The sequence below is a fragment of the Centropristis striata genome, chromosome 12 (assembly GCF_030273125.1).
Source record: "Centropristis striata isolate RG_2023a ecotype Rhode Island chromosome 12, C.striata_1.0, whole genome shotgun sequence".
NCBI classification, from domain to species: Eukaryota; Metazoa; Chordata; class Actinopteri; order Perciformes; family Serranidae; genus Centropristis; species Centropristis striata.
This window is the reverse complement of record NC_081528.1, coordinates 30,811,198-30,836,159: the sequence shown is the minus strand read 5'-3', so window position 1 is coordinate 30,836,159 and position 24,962 is coordinate 30,811,198. Positions and strand designations below refer to the sequence as shown.

Genomic DNA, 24,962 nt, shown 5'->3' with positions numbered 1-24,962 from the left:
ATCATTTGTTAATATATTGTATTTTGGTGTAATCACCCTTCCAACTGTTTAGTGTTGGGGTGTATTAAACCTTTAAACTGTTAGAATTGATGGTGTAAATAAATGTTAAAAACGTGTTTGAAGGGAAGCTTTTAGCTTCATCAGAATCAGACTGATTTCTGGAGGGGAATTATTTAGTTAGAAGCTTCATGATCGTCAATAATTAAATCTTAGTATTTTTATTCGGGAGTAGAAAAAAATTAAAATTGTAATACAAGTGTAACTTATTTCAAAAAGTGGTGCTTTGGTGAGATGCTGATTTAGTTGCAGTTCTACACCCGTCCAGTAGGGGCACTGACAGGTCTAGAATTTTTTTTTAATTAAACTTTATTAAAGCAACACAATGCAAGACAATACAACACCAATACAACAACAATACAAAACGCCGTCAGGGGGTCTTAACCATAGACATATGGTCTTAACAATACATAGGCAAGTCCTTATACGAAAAAACTGTAAAGTTGACATAAACTAACAGTTTTTACAGCTTTCAGGTTGGAAGATTTCTTAATAGATTCAATATACTGTTTGGTTTCATTTACAAAAACAAGAAAGAGAGGGTACAGATTGGTACAGATCTGCAGGTACAGATCTGCAGCCTCCGGGTCCTGCAGACACATACTATTGGACAGACCGGACAGACGGGAGGCGTGACTCAGCGCTGCTTTATGATTGGGTTGTTTTGACTGGAGATTTTTAACAACAAGACAAGAGATGCAGACGTAAGATAACAGCATATGATCCTGTTATCACCCATTGCAAAAACATGAACAATAACAGGTGACTGACAGTTGGAACGACTGATAAATAACTTGTTATTTTGTTATTTTACGACAGTAGCAGCATTGGTCGACACTACACCATAAATCTGACTTCCTCAATCCTTCTGGGAAGATTGGAAACTACCGGAGCTGACAGCTGATCTCCCTCCGGCTCCTCTCTTGTACTTTCCAGCCAGGCAACATGGCGAGCAACCTCGTCTCCAAGTTATTTCGTCCCCCTGTGCTCAAACAGCTGGTAAGTTGTTGAATGTTTTTCTACTCTGCTTTGCGGGTGTTGTTTCTGCTGGACTCGTGTGACCCTCTTGTCCTCCGCCCAGACGTCTCTCCGGTCGGGTTGCATGCCTCGGAGAGCGGCGGTGTCCGCGGGGAGCAGCAGACATTTCTCCAGCGATCCGCCACCGGAGAACATCAGTCGCTATCCAGTCCCGAACAAGAAAGACCTCCCGTATGATATCGTGGAGCTTATGGAGGAAGTTGAGTCAAAGGTAAACAACAACCATCATAGTAAGAGATCATACATTTCGGAAGTTTAACCCTTTATCAGGCAAATAACTATATTTGGTAATTAGAGTCAGGTAATATTTCGAGAAAAAAGTTGCGAATTTACTAGATTAAAGTGGCAAACCTACAAGAAAAAAAGTCGGAGGTTTAAGAGATTTAAAGTGGCAAATCTGCGGGAAAAAATCGCAGATTTACGAGGAAAATGTGGGAAAAAGGCTACTTTTTTTCTCCCAGATTCACCACTTTAACCCTTAATAGAGCACTCATTGAAATACTTTCAAATTTCAACCCTAGAGAATATTGGAGGATATAACATACAGCCAGAATGTGTAAAAAAAATTACGAAAATAATATTTTGAGAAAAAAGTTTACGAGATTAAAGTGGCAAATCTACGAGAAAAAATGCGCAGCATTGGGAAAAAAACAACTTTTTTCTCCCATATTCACCACTTTAAATGTCATAAATCTGCGCATTTTTTTTTCTCGTAGATTTGGCACTTTAAATCTCTTAAATCTGCGACTTTTTTCTTGTAGATTTGCCACTTTAATCTAGTAAATTTGCAACTTTTTTTCTCAAAATATTACCTGAAGTTACCAAATATATTTCTTTGCCTGATAAAGGGTTAATGCACTCATTTGAGATGTCACCAATTCAAATAATTATCTAACTAATTCAGTTATTTTCAATTTAAGACCAGTAGTGTTTTTTCCATGACAACTTTTCTTAGCTTCTTAGCTCTTTAATTCAGAAAAAAGGGCAAATATTTTTTTCTCAAGTGTATTGCATTACACTACATCAACTGCACACAGACTCTCATTTTACAGTCTGTTAAACTTCATGTTTCCTTCTTGACAGGGAGGCTTTTTGCCCAATGTCTTCAAAGTCCTCTCTCACAGACCGGCAGAGTTCAGAGCCTTCTTTGCTTACTACAATGAACTCATGAACAAGGAGACAGGTGTGTGTTTCTGTTTCTCTGTAGTGGCAGTAAGAGTGCAAGTGGTATAACTCAGGGTCGGTGATAGATATTATAGGCATCCTGATGAGGCCACCTGGGCCCCTTAAACACTTTAAACATTTAATTCCAAGGCCCATAAGTCATTAACGCCTGTAACCACAATCATATGCAAGGCCAGACTGTTGCAGCTTTCCTACATTTACAGTATTACTCACTTTTTTTCAAGGCTGCGCTCTGTTTGGCTTTTCTGGTTGTGTGTTGTAATTTAGTAACAGATGGGGCATGGATGGCCTCGTCTGGAGTGCAGGTGTGATACTATATCCGTTTCAGCTGATGATCAAACAGTGACAGGTAGGAATGTCAAAGCTGTGGTAAATAAGGTCTGGTGGAAACAGGTAAATACCAGGTAGGGAAACAACACACCCATCTGATACAGACTGGTACTTAAACATACACTGTGGGTTTTATTCTGCACTTAGATATATAAAAATAATGGACATAGTCACCGTGAAGTCACCTAGTGATTTTTAGACTACTGTTCTGAAGCCTCGAGTGCAGTGGCGGTTCTACACAGGGGCCTCCAGGGGCCACTGCCCCTGTGAAGAAGCCCTTGGCCCCTGCTGTGGCCCCTGTGTCAAATTAATAATAAAATGATCAATTTATAACGATGAACGACAAAGCAATTCTTACCTATTTTTTGTTCAAACAATATTTCATTGTACACAAAAGGAACACATAATGTGTACATTGTATAATAGTTTAATTGTGCAATAAAAGCTAAATATAAAGATCATTCTCACTGCACTGCACTTTCAAAATTAAAAAAATAATAATTGTGCACAAAAATTAGAAATGTCATTGCCATACAAAAATAACTGTTAATGTTGGTAAGTCTCATTCAATCAATGAAGTTCTTCCAAATATGAGACTTTTAGCTAAAATAAAGGTTTCGAATGCTTAAATATCATTTTTGACGATTTTTAATGTGCCCCTCTGATTAAACACTGGCCCCTCCTTGGCCCCCACAATAAAAGTGGTCTAGAACCGCCACTGCTGGAGTGTGTCATTCTGACAGTGGCTATCTTGGATTCTTTGAGCCAAAAGGAATTAGTAGTGACCATATATGGATAAGAGGGTGGAGCTTACCGTAACACTACCTGTTAGCTTGGTTAAAACGGTTCATTTACAGTTCATGGTGAACTGCAAAACATGCTTAAAACCATTAAAACATAATGTACTTACCAGAAAAACTGAAGAACTCTAAGGTCAGCCTCAAGTGGCCATTTGTCGAACTGCAGGTTTGGGCACTTTAGCGTCAACTTCTCTTTCAGCCCCGGAGAGGTTGCTACTTGTATAAGCACAGAAAGGTGGTCCCATATAATTTTCTTTTTTAAGACGCTGATTGCATCTTGTCTCTTGCTGAATCTGGAGCTTTCCACCACTTTGACTGCACATATAATTCCCATTTTTAGTTGTAGTTGGGGAGTTAAGGCCACTATAAGAAAGTGAGAGTAGTATAATTATCAGTCTGGCTGCTGCACTGTGTCTGCTCTCCACCACTCACTAAACACACAGTAGATGTGGACCCAGACAGCCACAGCCATAACAAGACTGCAGACTCGTGGAAGTGTTAAGTGACACCTTTTAAAAGAAAGTGCATAATGTCTTCTCATAAAGTCACTTTATGTATAGGCTCTTGTTTTACATAAATGGGCTCCTAAATATTTAGCAGCAAAGGCACTTTTGGCAGGTAGAGCGAGATCTCACAGTCATAGTGAGAGGGCCATAATAAAACAGAAGCAGTCATTACAGGAAGAGATCTGCAGAGTACATTAGGTATTCAGGTTTTTTGTTGCTATGCATTTTACTTCATTGGGTTTTAAAACTCAATTGCACTTTGTTTTGTTTCCATTTTGTGAAATAAAACTGAATGGGTGCTCAGTTAGCCTACATGTGAACCGTGACTTATTGACTAAGGAGAAATGTGGACCCTGAGGCTAGACCAATTAAGAACTAGTGGCTTGGATTATGGCCAGAGCACCCCATTATTATGTTTCTGTTTTTCAGATGTGAATGATAAAAAAGGTCCTTAATGTGAAGACATTTAGACACTATGTGGAACAAAAGCTGACCTGGAGGTGGCCTACTCCACTTCAACTAACTAATATTTGACTGCACAAAAGCACACCATGTCACCTGTACAGTTAGTGTGGTTATCGGATAACCACGATCTGGCTTTTGTGACTTCATGTATTGAGTCATATTGGCCTCTGAGCGTTTACACTTACAACTGACAATAAAAATCTGTTCCAAGATGCAGTTTACTCATTTATCTGTATAGCTTGGTTGACTGTAACCAGCCAGCCTGCTCTGATCCTATGTACTTTATATTTTATTGTTGTTGTTGTAATGTGTGTTCTTTTTTTCATGATTTCACACTAAAAATATATCTCATGTCTTCCAGGCGGATTGACCAAGGCAGATCGTGAGCTCATTGTTGTGGCTACCAGTATCCACAACAAGTGTCTTTACTGTGTGGTATCCCACAGTGCACTGCACCGCATCTACTCTAAGAAACCCACTCTATCTGATCAGGTATAACCTGTAACTGATTGCTTCTACTTGTCTCTGCTTTGCTCATTATAATACACATTTACTATATTAAAGTTATAGAAGGGTTTTTATTCAATCAGAGCCAAACACTTTTTATGTGACTCAAAAAAGTTATAATTTAAACACATCAGAATTTGCTGCTTTGTTTTTTATGCAGGTGGTTGTTAACTATGAGAATGCAGAGCTGTCACCTCGGGAGCGTACCATGCTAGACTTTGCGATGGCTGTGTGTCGCAGCGACACCATCACAGAGCAGCACTTCCAGTCTTTGGAGGAAGTGGGGTTTGACCGTGAGGATGCGTGGGACATCGCTGCCATCGCTGCTTTCTTTGCCATGTCCAACCGGCTCGCCCACCTCACCGACATGAGGCCTAACTTGGAATTTTATAACATGGGGCGCATACCACGGGACAAGAGTAAGGACAAAAGGCAAGGGGAAAAGGAGTAGCGTCACTGACAAGATTATCACATGTCAAGGTGTTTTTTATTTCTGTCTCCCTCTTGTGAACAATCAGCTGTTTTCTAATTTATGTTTAAATGAGGAGCAGATTGGCAGGTATGCCACTTGAACGCAATTACATTTGCAAGTTACACTGGAATTAGTCAGTTTGTCATGAGACCATGATTTAGGTTCAACAGTTACTTGACTGAGCCTGGGTGGGTTTGAATAAAAGCTAGAGACTAACACAGGAAGGAAGCAAAATAACTGACCTTGGTGATATTTTATTTCATGCTTAAAATCAATCACAAGTTGCCTAGTGTATCCAAAGTTTTGGCCTGCTCTCCGGATTGAATATAGGATGTAAACATTGAGGATTTTGTAAAGTTTACCAAGTCTAAGGGGTGTAATGATTTAAATTCTAAATAAAAAAATCTTTGAAATTTTCTTTCAGTTTCAATCATCGAAATTAAAGGCAGGATCAGCTATCAAAGAAATGTAACCATATGGCCTTAAAATAAAAAAAAAATAAAATATGGTGGTGATGTCACACTTAATACCATGTCACCTGTCTTTTTAAAGAGGAATTTGAAAATGTAAACGTCAGTTGTCTGGGCATAAATACAATAATCCGTCACTTTATGACTCAAGACTCATTAGTCTAACAATAGCATAGCTGTCAGTACTGAAACAAATATCTTTAAATCGAAAAGTGAATGGATCATGACCTTAAAATTGAAAGTCTAATAATGACACAACTACCACTTCCAAAAGTGCCTTTAAAAAATTGTGCTTATTTAGATGACGGAGAAGCATTAGAGAGGTCATCTGAGTTGTGTACCTTCCTGTGTGTGTCGATGAGGTATAATTTGTCACTGTGTGTAACTGTTGTCTTTATATCTGCTTATTTATCACAACATTTAGAATATTTGGTGGCTCTGGTTGTGCACTGGACACTATATGCCATGCGCTATGTGGTGGGGATTGTTTTTTTGCAGCTAAGTGCAATTGCAATACAATTACACGGTTGTCTTTTATATTCTGTGTCTGTGTCTTAAAATTTGTCACATGAAACTCAAAATCTGAAGCCAGCTCTTTATTTCCTTGTTCACCAGATGAATGTGCTCTTTGTTATGATGTGTTATGCTCAATGCATTGTTACCCTGACTACGAGGAAGAGTGTAAATAAATTGCTAGCATTGTTTCACAGCAGTGTAAGCTTGCCTTTCTAAACCTTCCCTTTATCTAAATAAACTATTTTTCTTGATCATATAAAGTTTGGATTTTATTTTTCTGACTTTGCCACTTTTAGATTTCTGTGGAAATGGTTGGTTTATAATAAATCACTTGTATCACAGTGGTGGGACAGCAGAAGTAAAGAAATCACAATCACACTTGGTGAGTTCCTGTGAATCACCACCAGATGGCACCACATCAACACATGCATTGGAATGGCTTAAAGGTATGTTACACTGCCAGACTATAATTAAAAGATTGATGTGATTTTATATCCTATAATAGCTGTAAACGTGATAGATATTATCACATCAAGAGAAAAAAATATATTTTACAATGAGTACCTATGTCTGCAGATCTTAGCTGTACATTTACAGTTTCTGTGGCTGTAGATGAATCATTGTTCCTGATCTAATTTCTGTGTGCAAAACAACATTCCCTTCTGAAATGTTATTTTCTGGCAACCTACTTTTTAATGCTGACGTCCCTGTGCTGTCTATTATCCACAGTGATACAAGTAAAACATGACTTCAGGCGTCGCCACAAGATTTACTCCGGTGTGCATGTGTGAATGATGTCGGAGTTACAAACAGTGGGTAGCAATGAGAGCACATATGCAAATGTTGTTGTTTTTTCAAGTGCATTTGAAAACGACCTGTCTCACATTGAGATGAGGGAGATATTCACATTTGAGAAGATGTGTTTGACAGTGCAAAGCATCACATGTTGAATGGTGAGCTGAAAGTCATTCAGACCCTGAAAGTCATTGAAACTAGACATTAACTTCAGCAGAATCGGACTCTTTAGGCATGCACACACCACTGAATTCCTCTGACAGAGCTTGAGACACATTGTGAAACGGTCTGAAATCTATTGATGCTAGCAAAGGTCATTTCACTGATAGTGTCCTCCCTGGGCTTTCCTGCCACATCCTTATCATCCTGATTAAGTGTCATATGTCTCGGGAACTGCTCGTGTAATATTACAGCTCCTCATTAGACACCAACCCTCCTGACCCCCATGTCTCCTATTAGTATTAAAAGGAGGCAACAGGCTCCAGACCAGGCTACTTTATGGTCTGTAGCTGCCCTGCCACTCAAGAACAAAATAGAAATGTACAGGAATACAAAGTTATTGGCTTTCAGGTGGAGGCTTTCCCGCTTTTGTTATTGTAGTCTGTTATTACATTGATGGACAAATCAATACGATTTCATTCCTGGGAGGAGAGTCTGGGGAGGCTCGGCGCTGCGTCTTTATTCCCCCGAGACAGATAAAACAAGTTGTGATACATTCATGTGAAATGGGGGCATGATAGCGAGCAGGAGAGAAGAGCTGTCGAGCAAGTAAGAGGATTGGTGAGGTTGTGGGTCAAGTGGAAAAAAGATCACCAGTGAAGCAGACATCATTTATAAAGCTTAACTTCCATGTGGGTGGATATTACTGGGAAAGTAAAGAGCAGTAGCAACAGGTTAAATATATCCTTTCAATGGTTCTCAGAGTGGGGTGGACACAGGAACTTACAGCAATTTCTGTTGGGATTTTACATACAAATTGCACTATTTCATGGCAACCCAATTCAGAAAAAAAGATACTCCAAAATCCAAAGCCAAAAGTCACTTTAGTATTCAGAGGCTATGGCTGTAGTCAAAACCAACTTTATCGAATCCAAGCCAGGTCCAAGGGCAGGTCCATCCGAGTCAAGAACAAGGCCAGAGGCAGTCAAGACCAAGTCAAGAACCAGTCCAGAGCAGATTGAGATCTGTCCAAGTTCTCATTAGTCTTAACCCTTTATCAGGCAAAGAACTATATTTGGTAACTTCAGGTAATATTTAAAAAAAAAAGTTGCAAATTTACTAGATTAAAGTGGCAAATTTACAAGAAAAAAAGTTGCAGATTTAAGAGATTTAAAGTGGCAAATCTACGCGAAAAAAGTCGCAAATTTACGAGAAAAACATTCACCACTTTAACCCTTAATAGGACACTTTTTGAAATACTTGCAAATTCCAAATTTCAACCCTAGAGAATATTGGAGGATATTACATACTGCCAGAATGTGTAAAAAAAAAAAAAAAAAAACATACGAAAATAATATTTTGAGAAAAAAGTTTACAAGATTAAAGTGGCAAATCTACGAGAAAAAAATGCGTAGATTTAAGAGATTTAAAGTGGTGAATCCGGGAGAAAAAAGTTGCTTTTTTCCCCACTTTAAATCTCTTAAATTTGCGACTTTTTTTCTTGTAGGTTTGCCACTTTAATCTAGTAAATTCGCAACTTTTTTCTTGAAATATTACCTGACTCTAACTACCAAATATAGTTCTTTGCCTGATAAAGGCCTAAGTGTTTTTCAAATGCTAATATGTTGATAAAGAGGTAAGGATTGACAGAAATAATATATGTATAAACAAGATTGACCTATCATCTAACATCAAACTAATCACTGCATAAAATTTAGATTCACAGACATCTTGCCATCTATTGTTAGCGGTAGCAAGCTCATGACTTGCTTTAACCCATTGAAGCCTGGAAAGCAGATACGTCGTTTTGTAGTATTTGTATAAGCTCTCAAATACTTTTTGAATTTCATTTCTATCTGCTACAGAGGCTGAAAAATCTATTATTTAGTAGAAGCGTTGACACTTCTGTTGAATTTCCAGAAAAACTTCAGGTTTTAGGGGCTTATTTTAAAATCGCCCAGAGGTTTTACAGGAAGTTTTAGGCGTCAATGGGTTAAATGTAACTGTTTACAGACTGTGGCAAGTGCTGAGATCAGGCGCAACGTCAGAGAGGAAAAGAGGGAGGTGTATTTTATTTCCACGCATTGGTAGAACAAGCTTTGTTGCATACAACTGATCTTGAATCAGCAGCCAGGAACAATTTGACCAGTTCTCAATAGACGAGCCCAAGGCCAAGCCAAGAGTCCAACAAGGCCATGAGACAAGTGCTAAACTTAAAAAATTTGACCTTGAGACTGGAGTCGAGTACTACAGCCCTGCTCACAACACATTAAAACTTTATCTAGAGAATGTACTGTGTAGAATATTCTGGTAAAAACTTTATAAAATAAATCTTGAATCAGAGAGAAAATGGACAAAGAAAACTCTCAATCTCCATACAAACACACTTCTATGACTATTGATTATTTGCTAAGTAGTAGCAAGTAGTAGTAGTTTGTTTTGTCAGCTATTTTTTCCAAGTCCAAAAACACATTTTAAATCAAAGTTTATGACCATGGTCATGTCATCATAAATACAGTATTTAACTCAAGATAAATATCTAGTGATTACTTTTGCTGTTACGAATTCTAGTAGTAAATGTCAAGTAACTTAATGCTTTGATACATGAAGCTGTTAAACTGTGAATCTGCCATCTCTTTGTCTCTCTGCACAGTCCCCAGACTTCCTGCAGTTAGAGTCAACCCACATAGCTCAAGGAGAGATAAGAAAGGGCGGTTTTTGGAAGAAGTGCTTCTCATCTTTTATGCCTCCACTGGGTGTTGAGAGCAAACTTAACACAACTCTCAGAGTTGTCAGACAACTCTTCCATTCCCCCACACTTGCAGGGGAGAGGAGCCAGTGTGGGCAGTTAAAATAGGAAAAAATAATTCAAGGAGAAATATTGAGAGATGCTCTGCCCCATATTGGGTGTTCATCTTTTTCTCTTTATTTTGTGATGGCCAAACTCTGGAAACTGTGCTTATTATCCGTGCATGGTTTGCTTTTCCAACCCACTAACTGTCCAAAAATATGTTCCTATACAACAATGAAGCAATTTTAATTATGTTTCAAGGTAAATGTACCCCAGATTATGGTCACATATTTAAACAAGGTGGTAAAACGAAACTACTTAGTAATAGATCATGGTTTGGGTTGAAATAAGTACATTTGTTTCATGACTCAAGTTACATAGTTAAGTTAAAGGGGCTGTACATGACATTTACAACATTAATATAGCATATATGTAAAGATACAAGAATGTTACAAGACTTTATTTATATGCACAAGTTAAATTGTGTTTGTTTGACCCAGACGTCCAGCCCAACATGGTCTCACAGGAATCCGTGAAATAGCCACGGATTTGCTTAATTCAAAATCCGTGGAATAGCCACGGAATCACTCAAATTTCCTGTGAGACCAGGTTCTCCAGCCCGACCTAAGCAAACTTTGATTAGTCATATCACATTCAAAGCCAAAAGAAAACCTCATACCATATCATTGAACGGATGTGAGGAAGAACAGGGAGGAAGAATAAGGGCTTCTTTCTTAAGTTACCATTATTCATTCATTATCCTTAAGCGCTTATCTGCACTCGGGTCGCAGGGGGCTGGAGCATATCCCTGCTGACATTGGGCGAGAGGCGGGGTACACTCTGGACAGGTCGCCAGATTATCACGGCAGACACATAGAGACAGACAATCACGCTCTCATTCACACCTACAGGCAATTTAGAGTCACCAATTAAATCTAAGTGCATGTTTTTGGACCGGAGGAAGCCTGACTACTGATGAGAACCCAAATTAACACGGTGAGAAAATGCAAACACACAGAAGATCAGCAGGCTGGAGTCGAACTGGCGACCCTCTTGTTGTGAGGCGAGAGTGCTAACCACAACATAACCACTACCCCACCATGCAGCCCCTAAGTTGCCATTATGTCCCAGTATAAATCAATAACATACCATGGAAGAACTCCTACCACAGTAGCCTCAGGACACCAGAGAGATGTAATAATAAGAGAAAAGTATAGTCACAAAATGTGTTTTGAATAAAGACTACTTCTGTGATTTCAGCCACCTACATACATTTATTGGATGACTTTTCCCTTTAACTAAGATTCTTTATTTACACGCAAGGGATGCCCTCACACTTTGTGGCTCACTGAGGAAAATGTAGACGGACATAAATGCTGAATTCTAACCGAGCAAGCACATATGGGACATTAGCGAATGGACAGATACAAGGCTGAGGCCATTATCTTCTGTGTTAAGAATGTGTCAGCTCCAGTTAAGAGTGTGCACGAGGATGCACGTGTGAGAGTCTGCACATGCACAGTGTTGTGTTAATGTGCGCACCCAGTAAATTCTCCAGCAAAGTGTGCATGCGTGTTGAATAAGCATATCATGTGAGCATTCACAGCTGGGGTCTTTTGCATTAACTTAATTTGATGGCATTTCACATGTAACAGAGCAGCTACTTGTCCCTTAACTGGGAGTTTAATCCCTTCAGACTCCACATCAGAGATAGAGCATGCAGTCAGTCACACAGCTGTGACACAAAGAGGACGAGTGGCAACACAGCAGCGCATCATTGAAAAAGGGCTAAATGATGAATGTCAGATGTTGGTGTCAGGGCTTCTGTTTGGAGCTGACATTTTGTTCAGATAGCCTGAATACACCAGAGTGCAGTGAAAATACTGAATGTATTTTGGGACACAAGTTTTACTATTTCTAAACTTCTAAAAGTTATAAAGCAGTAAACAAGTTAAACTTTAACCTGTTGATAGCACTAGATGAAAGGTTACAGGATCACCAAAGGCAGTGGCGGTTCTAGACCAGTTTTACTGTGGGGGCCAAGGAGGGGCCAGTGTTTAATCAGAGGGGCACATTAAAAAATGCCAAACATGATATTTAAGCATTCAAACCCTTTATTTTAGCTTCTTTTAAAAAAAAAAAAATCTCATTGAAGGATATTTGGAAGATACAAAAACATTGATTTAAGCAATGAGACTTACTAACAATAACAATTATTTTTATACGACAATGACATTTCTCATTTTTGTGCACAGTTATTTTTTTTATTTTGAAAGTGCAGTCCAGTGAGAATTATGTTTTTTTTATATATATACACAAGCTTTTATTGCACAATTAGACTATCATACAATGTACACATTCTGGGTTCCTTTTGTGTACAATGAGATATTCTTTGAACAAAAAATAGGTAAGAATTGTTCAGTCATTCATCATTATAAATGTATCATTTTATTATTAATTTGACACAGGGGCCACAGCAGGGGCCAAGGACTTCTTCACAGGGGCAGTGGCCCCTGTAGGCCCCTGTGTAGAACCGCCACTGACCAAAGGTATTATTATTATTATATGATATTAATATTTGTGTCCTATTTTATGGTAATCTTTCCAGCAGACATGTCACTCAAAACCACAAATGTCAACATCATAGTGTCATTAGAGGGGGATCACCATTAGGATTCATCATCTGGAAACCATACGTGCAAGATTAAGTGGCATCTCATTGAGTAGATGCTGAGTCATTAGGATGCACCCTCTGGGCAATGCAGATATCTATACCAAATGTATTCATTCATTTATTCATTATCCATATCTGCTTATCCTAATTAGGGTTGGGTGGGGGCCAGAGTTATCCCAGCCGACACTGGCCGAGAGGCGGAGTACACCCAGGACACACCTACAGGCAATTTAGAGTCACCAATTAACCTGCATGTCTGTGGACTGTGGGAGGAAGCTGGAGAACCTGGAGAAAACCAACGGTGATGCAGGGAGAACATGCAAACTCCACACAGAAAGGCACAGAGCTGGGTTTTGAACCCACAACCCTCAGGCTGTGAGGTGACGCAATGCAGCAAACACTATCTAGCCAAAGCTTTTGAACTCGTCTGCACTTGCTCATCATTCGGACAACACTGAGACAAATACTTCATCTCCACATGGCTGAGGCTCTTCCATGACCTTTCAGTAAACCAGTTTGAGAAGTGTTTCAGATTAGACTGTTCCAGACTGATAATCCAAATGCACATTTGCTCAGATTACTTCATGCCTGTGGATTATGGGTCATCATGCATCATCTCATATTCACTGCCGAACGAGAGAGATTCATGCTTGTACTGTTTTTTTTTGTTTGTTTGTGCATCGTTGCTTGTTTTCTAGTAGGTATTTGTGTGGTATATTGGATGTTTGCTTACCGCATTTATGGCCATCTGTGTGCTTACAGGGGCTGCATGTTGCAGTTTTTTCATGAGGAAAGAGCATTTGGGGTTCTTTTAATGGAGCCATCAAAAGTATGACCTGCAGCCTGTCCTCTGAGCTCCATGAGCACATTGGATCTAATGGTTTCAGTATTAGATGGAAGATTGTTAAATCGCTATGATGCATTTGATTTTGGCTTCATTCCCTGTTTACACTTCAAAGGTTTCAATCTGCTTTGTTTTCCCTCTGTTCTTACATTGTTTAGGTTTTTGATTATGCATGAATCTGTGATATATTACCCTTAATAACTATTTCAGAAGTCTGCTTTCTCTGTGGTTGTCCTTGAAACTTGGCGAAATCATCACTTGGCAGACTCCATTGTACGTATTTGCAAAATGCTGGGCTCATTTGTTTGTGTGCCATGAATATGAATATCATTTTGACTCATTTAATTGCCACCATATCTCTTCCGGGGGGATTATCACGTCTCACATATAAAACTCATGTTTTGGTTCCAGCCTGCAGACGGAGCCAAGTAAACAGTTATCCAGACCGCTGGCCCACAGAGGGGAGTGATGGCCCCGCTCTGTCAGGACAGCCATGAGGAGAGTGAGAGGAGACGGGACTGATGGATGACAGGGCTCCCTGTCCAGTCAGCCCCGCTGCTGCTTTTTCATTTGGGGATGCGTCACATTAGCATTCAGGCTGTCCCTTTTCTCACAGCCACTGAAATTAATCACTGCTTATTACTGTAATGAAAGTGTCACAACAGAATTTATTAAATAATGCCTTAATGAATTACTGAAACAGAATAGGACAGCAAAGATGCAGAAAAATAAAACACATCACAAAAAAGTATCTGTTTCTAATGTTATGCTATGGTTTAGGTTTGTTTAGATTTAGGCACAAGAAAACTTGGTTAGGCTTAGGGAAAGATCATAAGAAAATATTGTAGTTTAAGATTAGAAGACCTTTAGTATCATGGTTACATTAATAGCTAAATATGTGGTTTCACAAAGACCCTGGTCTCTGTTAAAAGAAAACAATAGAGTCTGAGTGATAAGTCCTTTGACTTTTGGGACACCGGTTCTGTTACTTTTCTTGGAAGAACAGTCTTAGACCACATTTCATGGCATGCCTCAAAACCACAACTATCAACCTCATGGTTAAAAATTCAGGCAGAGAGTTTGACCAACAGACCAACCAACGAACACACTGACATTGCCACAAAGAGTGCCAGCAAGGCTAAAACATCCATTTCATTTTTTAATTTTTCTTCTGTTTATTTGGGGCCGGGTCGTAGGGGCAGTAGACTAAGGCAGGTATTTCAGACGTCTCTCTCCCCCAGCAATGTTTCTCACCTCTTCCTGTTTGTTTCAAGCTGTTCCCAGCTTGGTCTAAACAGCGCCAGCCAAACTGACGGTGTCTGTCAATGTTTAGGCTAAACGCCTTTCTTTTGCATTAAATACAATGCCAGGGGAAACGTGTGCTGAAATGACACATCACAGACTGCTGTCTCTCTCTCTCTCTCTCTTTTAATTCTCCTTGTACAAGTTCATTCATAAAATGTCAATGTAAGCCACCCAGAACACTTCTAAAGGGATCTACTAGAGCAGTGAATCTACTTCGAGCTCATTCCCGGCTAAAACATAAAGCAAGCAAATGAGTAGAAACACGTGGTCTAACCACTCTAACCCTAAGTAGTTCTCAACCTTTTTGAGTCGCGACCCCCAATTTAACATGCATATTGTCCGCGACCCCCGTTCACTGAACAGAATCTCACACGCACAGTTCAGATCACCAAAAAAGGAAAAAAAATGACCAAAAAAAGACACAAAAAGACTTAAAAAAAGACACAAAATGACAACAAAAAGACTAAAAAAAAAACAGAATGACCAAAAAAAAAGACAAAATGACAAAAAAAAAGACACAAAAAGACTTTAAAAAAGACACAAAATGACAAAAAAAAAGACACAAAATGGCCAAAAAAGACACAAAATGACCAAAAAAAGACACAAAATGACCAAAAAAAGACAAAATCACCGAAAAAAGACACAAAATCACCAAAAACAAGACACAAAATCACCAAGAAAGACACAAAATCACCAAAAAAAAAGACACATGACCAAAAAAAGACACAAAATGACAAAAAGACACAAAATCACCAAAAAAAAAAGACACAAAATTACCAAGAAAGACACAAAATGACCAAAAACCCCCACAGAATTACCAAAAAACAGACATTAAATGACCAAAAAGACTAAAACACATGAACACAGTGGAGACAGAGCTGACTTCCAAAATGATTTGCTGACCCCCAGAAATCATCTCGCGACCCCAATTGGCTGCAAAATAGCTGCTCTAACCAATCTAACCAAAGAACTGATGGGTCTGGGGTGGTGTGTGAGGCTGAGAGACCGTTTGGACCTGAGGACAGGACAGGTGGCTGAGCAACTTGCAGGACAAATAGGGGGAGAGACGATCATCTGGTGTGGCAGCAGCGTCCAGCAGGGTTGCTTCCCAACTCCAGCCCCCCAGGGGATTATGGGATTGATTGAGGCTGGAATGAGAAAACGTGAAAAGGGAGCAAGAGAGGAGGTAAAGGCTCCGGGGGCGAGGATTGAGCTGACGCGTCTCACTGTGCGTGTTGAGGAAGAAATAGCATTCGGCTGCAGAGGCCCACCCACCCATCAGCAATCCACCTGCCACACACGCAAACACACAGTGAGAGCTTCATTTTTCTTTTAACCAATAATGCTGGGCCAGCAGTTCAGCAGGCAGAGGTCGCTGGCATATTGGATGGTAATAAGATTGAGCTTCAACCCATAACTTTTTCATGGATTTCATTACTTTCCTGACGTTTTTCCCCGCTTTGCCCTTTAGCTTCTCTTGACCTGCATATAATTCAGAATTCAAAATTATTTACCTACAGTATACCGCCTGCTGTAGTTGCATTATTAACTATCGCAGATTAGATTTTAATCTGTATTCCCGAGGTGGGGAAAGGAAAGTGTCTCTGTTTTGGTTCATAACTTTTTGATTCCCTGTGAAGTATACATCAGCTGCACGCTGAGCTCAGCAGTCTGACCATTTGACACTCTGAACATGCAATCTGGTCTCGCTCAGGCTCCCGCCGTGCACAGTGTGTGTGAACGTGTTTATGTTGATGGTGTGCAAGCATGTTTGTGTTTATGTGTAGATGTGTGTGGCTGTTACGTCTTTGTACGTGTGTATGCGAGTCATCCAGACACCCAGTCTTGCACTTTGCCACGTTACCTCTCGGGCTCCATATCCTCAAGTTACCTGTCACTGGCCTGACATAAAACAACAACAATAACAACAACACTTGTTTACATGTTGTCATCCCTGAATCTTGAGTGTGGCGGCTGAGCTGTTTCTCCTCACAGGGGGTTTGCTATGTATACCAGACGGTGTTGATGAGATTGGGGCACACGCATCTGCTCCAATGGTTTGTTTTCCCCAAGACTGTTATGTAAATTTAATGATGTAAGACACAATATAAGACATAAGGAAAGCATGGGGAAGTGTAAAGGGTTCCCAAATTTAGGAAACAAGGGGAAACCCTTTCTAAATAAAAAAAACAATAACAGTGTGACAAATGCCAATAAACACACTTTTCCTTCAGGATTTCACAAGTCCTCCAGGGCCTCAACACAGCAAAGAGTACTTTATATTTTTAATGAATTACAGATTAACAGATTGGAGTATTACTTGTAATCATAACAAAATAAACAACACGTGGCATGTGTTTGAATATGTGTATTGTGTTTTAGTCCTGTGTTCACTGAGCCTCAGTCTTCTCAGTGCTGCTGTACTCTGATCCCTGATGAAATTCTCACATGTCTCAGTGGAACAAAAGAACGAACAGATTTCTAATTAAACTGTGTACAATATGGTGAGTGACTGCTTTGTATTCCCCACCTTCCTGAATAATCACAAGGTTAAAACTGATTTAGAATATCCGACTTTTCCCTCATGACAATTACTATTGTACTCAGGTTTGCCACAGACATAAAAAAACAATCTAGAACATGTTTTTATGTTCTAATAACAATTCAGAAATGTGCTTTAATTGCCACAGCACGTTGTTGATTAATCAGAACAGCGCTCACTAATACTGTCAGGATTTAATTGCTGTTTAAATGAGGGCATAAAAAGGGTTTAGTTTTAGAAAGTGTTCTAACGTAACAGCCCAGCCTATTGCAAACTAGAGCAATTATTAAATGGTTAAGGATTGACAATATTTCTCAAATAATACTATTTTTCTTTTGTTTTCTTGTGTATGTTACATTAAGTGGGTATAAAATGGTAAATGCTGACAATGCACTCTTGGTGCAGAGGCTCCTTTGTCATACTGTGGGAAACAGGAATACACACACACATGCGCGCGCACACACTCACACACACACACACACACACACACACACTTTTTCACCCATAAGATCTCTATGATCACAGATAAGATCACCAATATATTTCTCACTCAGGAGGCTGCCTCCCTCTTGCATCACTCACTTGGTGTTTCTGCAGCTGTTCACTGTCACTGCTCTTTCTCTTCTGGTTCAAAGGTCATCCCTGGTGTCATTTTTCTTAACCCTTTATCGGGCGAAGAACTATATTTGGTAACTTCAGTGGATATCAAAATGGGGTCCCCATGTCTCTCTGTTTGGTCGTAGAACCACATGGATTTGTACGAGGAGAACTTGACTATGACGGCATATTAAGGCCAAGTATGGATAAAAATAAAAATACAATTTTACACATTCTGGCAGTATGTAATATCCCCCAATATTCTCTAGGGTTGAAATTTGGAATTTGCAAGTATTTCAATGAGTGCCTGTACTGACATACAGTTGTTACGTCATGCATTAATGATGGCTAACATTTCATAGACCTCATAGTTGTCCTCATAATGTGGTCAGACACAGCTTTTTTTTACCTGCAGTGATTCAGTCCAGTCAGAGAAAGGTTAAAGCAGCAATAGTTCAGAGTTTTGCTGCTGGGAATTGAGTTTGTCTGTGTTTGGGTACATTTCCTTCTCCTTTCAGGCTGTGGCTGCAGTTGGTGTGACCTTCCTGTCTCCAGTAATGTTGTTTTTTTATGTGCACTAAGACACAATGATGTCCTTCTACCTTGTTTTGTTTTATTCACAAAACTGATAACCTTTACATTTTGTATGGTTTTTCAATTTTCGACCTCGACAAACAATCTTTGGGGTTAAAATTAAACATGTCAAGGATTCTACAGCCTTGGTGAAAAAAATATAGTCAGTGCACTTTCAACTTGTTTACTTTTTTGTTGTTTACCCTGCTTGTGTACTTTTTGGCTCCAGTATATTATCATCAGTTCATAGAGACTTAATCATTCTGTTGTTCCATACACGCACACACACACACACACACACACACACACACCCTGCAAAACCTCAGTAGCTAAGGTAAGCAGAAGAAAACAGAGAGGGATTAACCTTTAACACAGTATACAAAGAGGCTGTTTGTCTCCCAACCAAAATGCCTTGAGAGCTTTCAGACGCGCACATGCGCACACACACACTCACACACACACACACACACACACACACACACACACACACACACACACTGACTGCCAGAGGTCACGATTTATCATGAAGTTGCCATTTCTATCCTTAACCTATAATCCTGCCCTGCAGCTGTGATTCTGTTTATCCTCAGTTATGTAACATTCTTTATGTGTGGCCCACTGACTGACTGCTGCTCTTACGTCCCGTCTCTCCCTCTCTCGCTTTTCCTTTACTGCAAACAGACAATTTAAACCACACACAATTGATGTTATTTATTTCAGACTGTTCATCTGGAACAATATAAGGGAATCATACCATTGTATTTGGTTCTTTGCTATTTAAACCACTATTATACAAACCACTCACCTGTTATATTTCTTTTTGTTCTATTTGACTTCTCATCTTCTCCCACACAATTGATGTCTCCTTCACCAAAATTGTAAAATTACCTGTATCTCCCCTGTAAAACTGTAGAAGTGGACCAGTTGTAATATGTAGCTGCTCGTCTTGCAGAACTACAAGTCTAAATCACATCTTGTGTACCTATTAACAGAAATGTCATTTGAAGTTTGATACATCTACATCTACAGCTAGTTTCTACATTTTTTACTCAATTGCTTTTTAAAAAGTTTGTTCAAAGTGCTGCGTATCCCTCTGCCCAAGATGTGTAATATTTTTATCTAACTCCGTCATGGACTGTTTCACTCATTTTTATCCCCATGTCTCTTTAATAAATGATTAGCTTACTGACACAGTGCAGCAGGCATAACTCAGCGCTTTAGTGTCCGGATGTTTTACACACAAACACACAACACAGAGGAGCACTGGCTGTACTGTGGTATCATTTAGTTTAGCCAGTTAACTTAAATAAATTTACTATTTTCCATAATGAATACATTTCAGCTTGTGTTATTTGTTATTGAGTAGTTTTAAGTAAGATTTTGAGATGAAAAAAGCTATTCTAAAGATAGATAACTGCCTTCCTTTAATAACTTTTGATAATCATTGAGTCTGCAGACTTGCTAAAATATAACTTTACATCTCCACAAGGACTAAACCAGCAAACCACTCCGCTTAAAATGTGGGTTCTGCCTTACTGATTGGAGTTTATCCACAAAACATCAAACATTTGGAAGCTGAGAGGCCGCCTTTGTTGGCCACACAAAAAAGACATCAGAGCATATTTCCTAGACCACAGAAGGAAAACATGCCCCACATTCCTCGTCTTGCAAGTTTTTCTTTTTTGGCATATTTTATCTCAGATTTCTTTTAAAAATTTCCTCCCATTCCATGTTTTATTTGATTCCTTATCTCCAACCAAAGACAAATGTGTACCAATATCGAAGAAAAACAGAGTTTTGCAGAAATAAAGGGAATTTTCGTAATATATTTCTCTTGTTTGAAAAGGTTGGTTTTTAATTTATGACTTATTTGCTCTCTATAAAATAATCACATCCTGATCCATGATGGCATAATGTATGTATCGCAGTTAGTCAAGAGATTTAGAGCTCTCTGTGACACAAACACCAGACAATCTAATGCGTCATTAGTCTTCCTAATAATTAGCAATGACACTGATGGTGACATTGCATTTTTGGATGTGCTTATCTTTAAATAAAACATTCTTATGCCACTGAAACGATTGTTTTACAACAAGTTAAATGGCTCAGTCTCATTTTTTTTCTGCATTATCCTGATTACTTTTGCACTTCAGACATCTGGCTGAGCTGTTTTCTGGTAATTTGGCAGGTTGCAGTAAAGCAGCATGTCCTCTGATTGAACTTAAAACTTGTGGATGGAGTTTATGGAAATGAAAGTATTGGCTGGTGTCTTGCCCAGTAAGTAAGTGGACATCGAAAGTGTGTGACTTCTTCCACTTCTGCAGAAAGGAAAGATAAAACATCAGACACTGAGAACAATAATATCAAGATTATGCACAAATTACTTTTTCAACATCATGTGCAAGATTACTTATTTAATATCATGCCCAATATTACTATTATTTTATAAAATGTATCTTATTCTATAGGCACTGGTGTTAGCATTACTCCTTATGCACTTCACATTCAATATTCTACCGTTATTGTTTTTAATGTATGTATGTTCTCATTCCTGTGCAATCTCTGGCACAATAATGTCCTTTAGGATTAATAAAGTTGCATATCTTATCTTGCAGAAGTCAGTGTTGATTTGTTTAAAGCCACAAACTGCAGATAGAGCAATCTAAGAGGTCTCTGCTATTATTTGTATTTGGGATAATTCCAAGAATACCACATAATAACAGACTGTAATTTAAATGTATTCACCGCAGTGAATATAAAACGCTTGGTCTACTTTCTGTGGCAAATCTTCCAGATCGCAAGCAACAAACCACATCTTCCCAGAGCCTCTTATACAGAGAATAAATAGACTTTTATTAACACAGAGAGCCAAAAACTCACACTTAGAATGACAGAGAAAGAGTTAAAGAGGCCAATGGCTGCTACGACAAAGAGGTGGCTGGGAGGTGGAGGTGGCACTGAACACATTAACAACTTTGTTGTGTGAATCCGTCGCTCAGCTCCTTCTACAAAACACAGACAAAACTCACTGACGCTAGGGTCGCTTAGAAATCTACAGTATATTCTCCAGTGATAGGGTGCCGAGTGGGGTTGTGAAGTTTTTATCTTGCTGCATTGTCTGTGGTGTCAGAAGTTTAAAAAAAAAGTCACATCGCTCTTCAATGAACACTTATGTACAGTGAAGTCCAACAAAGTCCATGAATATTTTTTTACTGCAGTTAGACGACTTTTTCTTGACCTGTTTCCTACTTAAATCAATGACCACTTGGTTAAAAGATGTACTGTACAGTTCAACATACAGTATTTGACTGAAAAATACTGCATTTGTGTTACTGGTTAACACCAGTACATACCAGTTGACACAGTACTTTTTAGTACAATATAGTGGGTATTTCAATATAACACTGTCCCAAACTGTTCTTTATACATTACAGATTATATTGGCTAAAATAAAACAGGCAAGACAAAGTGAAAAGTGAGCCTAAGTAAGCATTCCTACTCTGAATGGTAAAGAAAATGCTTCTACACATGTTTCAAAGCAATCAAGTTATGTCCACTGCTCTGTTGATCAAGGTGAAAGCAAAAACAATTAAAAATCACAGTGAAACATCTCGTTTTGATTACTATCCTAACATCATTACGGGGATGGTACATCATCAGAAAAGAGTCTGAATTCCTTATAGGAGGAACAGTTGGTGTGTGCGCTCGGACTGAGGTGATACTAGTACGTACAGTATGTGTGTGTTTGTACATACAGGATGATTTAACTGAACTAGAGAAGAGGCAGTGAGGTGGACTGTGTTACTGTATGAGTCACTGTACAGTAAATTAAGCTGCTTTTTAATGAATAGTGCATATAAAACAATGATATTTACACTATATTTGGGGGTAAAGACAATTAGCTGCCATATCATCTTACCCTCATTAAATCTATACAGGGCCCTCCTCTATTGCCACAGTGATTGCCAACCTTTTGCCTCTAGTCTCCCCAGATTTTGTTGTTCAGTCTGCATGCCCAACCTAATTTTCTCTTCTTGATATGAACAATTTGTGTCTGATATTAAGACAGAGAGGGACAATAAACGCATGTTTCTCATTTTAATTTGGAATGTGCTAACGTAACATAATCATTTGTCTTTGTAATTACTTATTCATCAATCATGAATATTTGTTTCGTGATTGGTTTACTTGACTACACGATTCAGCAGCTTGGCACAGCTGCTAGGCTCCATCCAGAGATATTGTAATTTTTCTCATAAAACAGTGTAGTCTAGTTCCTTTCCAATGGAGTGCTCAGACTGTAGGTTGGGGACCACATACTGCACCCTTCATTGTTTCCTTCCACCGTCTCTCTAATCTCTTCTTTAACTTTGATCTTTTGCTGTCTTGCTTCTCTTTGAGCTGCGACCAGCTATGTGAAGTCCTTTGAAACAGCCTCTATGAAGTTGGGTGCTGACATGAGGATGGTGAAGGTGCAAATGATGGAGAAGAGAGAGAAGGCCACCAGGCAAAGCCGGTCCACCACTGCCGCTGCAAACTTCCACTCGCTGCAGATGGCCTCAGCTTTGTCCTGGTCCCGGAACCGCTGGGCTATGTACGACACCTCCTCCAAGATGCGCTGGATCTCTGGTGGGGGCATGCTGACTCCCAAACCGGGACCCACTCCCATACCCAGGCCTCCGACACTGCTTCCGACTCCTCCAGGTGGCTCAACCTCATCACTGAGGGAGCCGCGGGCACGACCCCCTAGCGCTACCCCGGAGTCGCTAGAGGGCGGGCAATGTGGGCTCTCTATGGGGTGGTAATTGCCGAAGTAGAGGCTCATGGAACCGTTGGAGGTGCCTGTGGGGCAGGGTGGGCAGGATGTCTGTGAGAGGGGCATGGTGAGGCTTGGTACAGTGCCCATCTCTATGGAGCTGGTGCTGGAGTGGTGCTGGGTGGCCTGACGGTATTTGTAACCAGGCCGCTTCCGCTCATCGCCTGGTTGTTTCATACGGAGAAACCAGGCGCACCAGTTCAGCAGAACAACACGAACCTGGAATGAGAGAGGGAGTGTCAGTGGCACACACAAACACCGTCATTAGTGTTAAATGTAATCAGTGACAATAGAGATGATTATCTGATTAAATCAGTCACTCACCCACTTGGGCATCTTGCCTCCCTGAGGATCATGATGGTGAAACTGCAGCACTATAACTGTCACCACCACAGACATCCCCACTATCATCATGGTGCTGGCAAAGTACTGGGCTGCAGAGGACAGAAAAAAATAGTTTTTTCTCAGAGATACACATATGGTCATGCCCTCCCCATGGTCACATTTAATGAACATGTACAAACAGGTTAAACATTAAGCTTAAATTAAGTCCCAAAAATAGGTTGATTTCACACTGTAACATGAAAGGAAAGCACGTCTGATCAATTTGTGCAAGAAGTTATACTGCCAGGGGGAAAAAAACTTGCACTGAAATGGGGGAAATAAATCTGTGCAAAAATTGTGACACAACAGAGAATGGGGGTAAACAAACCATAAAACAGTAGATGAGAGAGAGAGAGAGAGAGAGAGAGAGAGAGAGAGAAAAAAAGAAAGCAAGCGAAAGAGAGAGTGAGACAGAGAGAGAGAGAGATTAGTGCTGGTTCTGGAGGGATGTTTTTCACCCATAGAAGGGAACAGCAGTGAGAGTGTAGGGGAGCATTAACTGAACACACTGTGCTCTTTCCCAGCATGTACACGCACACACGCACGCACGCACAAACACACACACACACACGCACACACGCAGCATATCTGAGGGCGTACCCTCCTTTCTCTTGTTTCCTAGTGACTGTGAAAAAGAAGAGCTAACAGCTAAACATGACTCCGGCTGCTGCAGTGACAGCAAAGTCAAACTTCATGACCTCATGAGGTTTGGGGTTATGACCTCATTTGTTCCGATTAGGGATGCACAATATAAATTAACCACGGATAATAGGACATTTATATCACTATGTATTATTCTGATGATTAAATTATAGCTAATAATTAGTTGCTAATATAAAACATATACACACTAATATAGTATTTGGTGGTATGCACCTTTAAAGTTGCTTTGTGATCAGAATATTTAATAGATACCAAAGTGTCTGATTTGATAGATTGTGTCAATGCATTTAATTTCACTTCTTTGGCAAAATGCTTTATTAATGCTGAAGCATGTTTGTGAAGTTCTTTAATGTAAAAATGATGAATGATGAATAATGAAAAAATAAATCAATATTTTATTAATTTTTGCCTACCACATCTTAGTCTTTCTTACACTCTGTTGTGCATAAACTATAGGTTATAAACTTATTTTT

At 39.5% G+C, this 24,962-nt stretch overlaps 2 protein-coding genes across 2 annotated transcripts in view; one reads left to right on the top strand and one right to left on the bottom strand.

The window, feature by feature from the left end:
• Positions 1-731: 731 nt before the first annotated feature.
• Positions 732-6,596, top strand: si:ch211-175m2.5 (uncharacterized protein LOC568697 homolog). Its single transcript, XM_059347018.1, has 5 exons — positions 732-1,056; positions 1,139-1,306; positions 2,179-2,278; positions 4,743-4,873; positions 5,049-6,596. The coding sequence occupies exons 1-5, from the start codon at positions 1,003-1,005 to the stop codon at positions 5,337-5,339; spliced, it is 744 nt and encodes a 247-aa protein (XP_059203001.1). The 5' UTR covers positions 732-1,002; the 3' UTR covers positions 5,340-6,596.
• A 15,295-nt stretch (positions 6,597-21,891) lies between these two features.
• Positions 21,892-24,962, bottom strand: part of LOC131981994 (neuronal acetylcholine receptor subunit alpha-7-like) — a 40,825-nt gene continuing 37,754 nt past the window's right edge. Inside the window, exons 9-10 of the mRNA XM_059346549.1 lie at positions 23,767-23,876; positions 21,892-23,661 (exon numbers count right to left, since the gene is read on the bottom strand). Coding sequence (XP_059202532.1) covers positions 23,038-23,661; positions 23,767-23,876 — 734 coding nt within the window. The 3' untranslated portion in view covers positions 21,892-23,037. The remainder of the gene's footprint in view (positions 23,662-23,766; positions 23,877-24,962) is intronic.

Coding starts and splice junctions, on each gene's coding strand:
- si:ch211-175m2.5 (XM_059347018.1), top strand. CDS start 1,003: ATGGCGAGCAACCTCGTCTCCAAGTTATTTCGTCCCCCTGTGCTCAAA. Junction 1,057..1,138: donor CCCCTGTGCTCAAACAGCTG/GTAAGTTGTTGA, acceptor TCCTCCGCCCAG/ACGTCTCTCCGGTCGGGTTG. Junction 4,874..5,048: donor AACCCACTCTATCTGATCAG/GTATAACCTGTA, acceptor TTTTTTATGCAG/GTGGTTGTTAACTATGAGAA.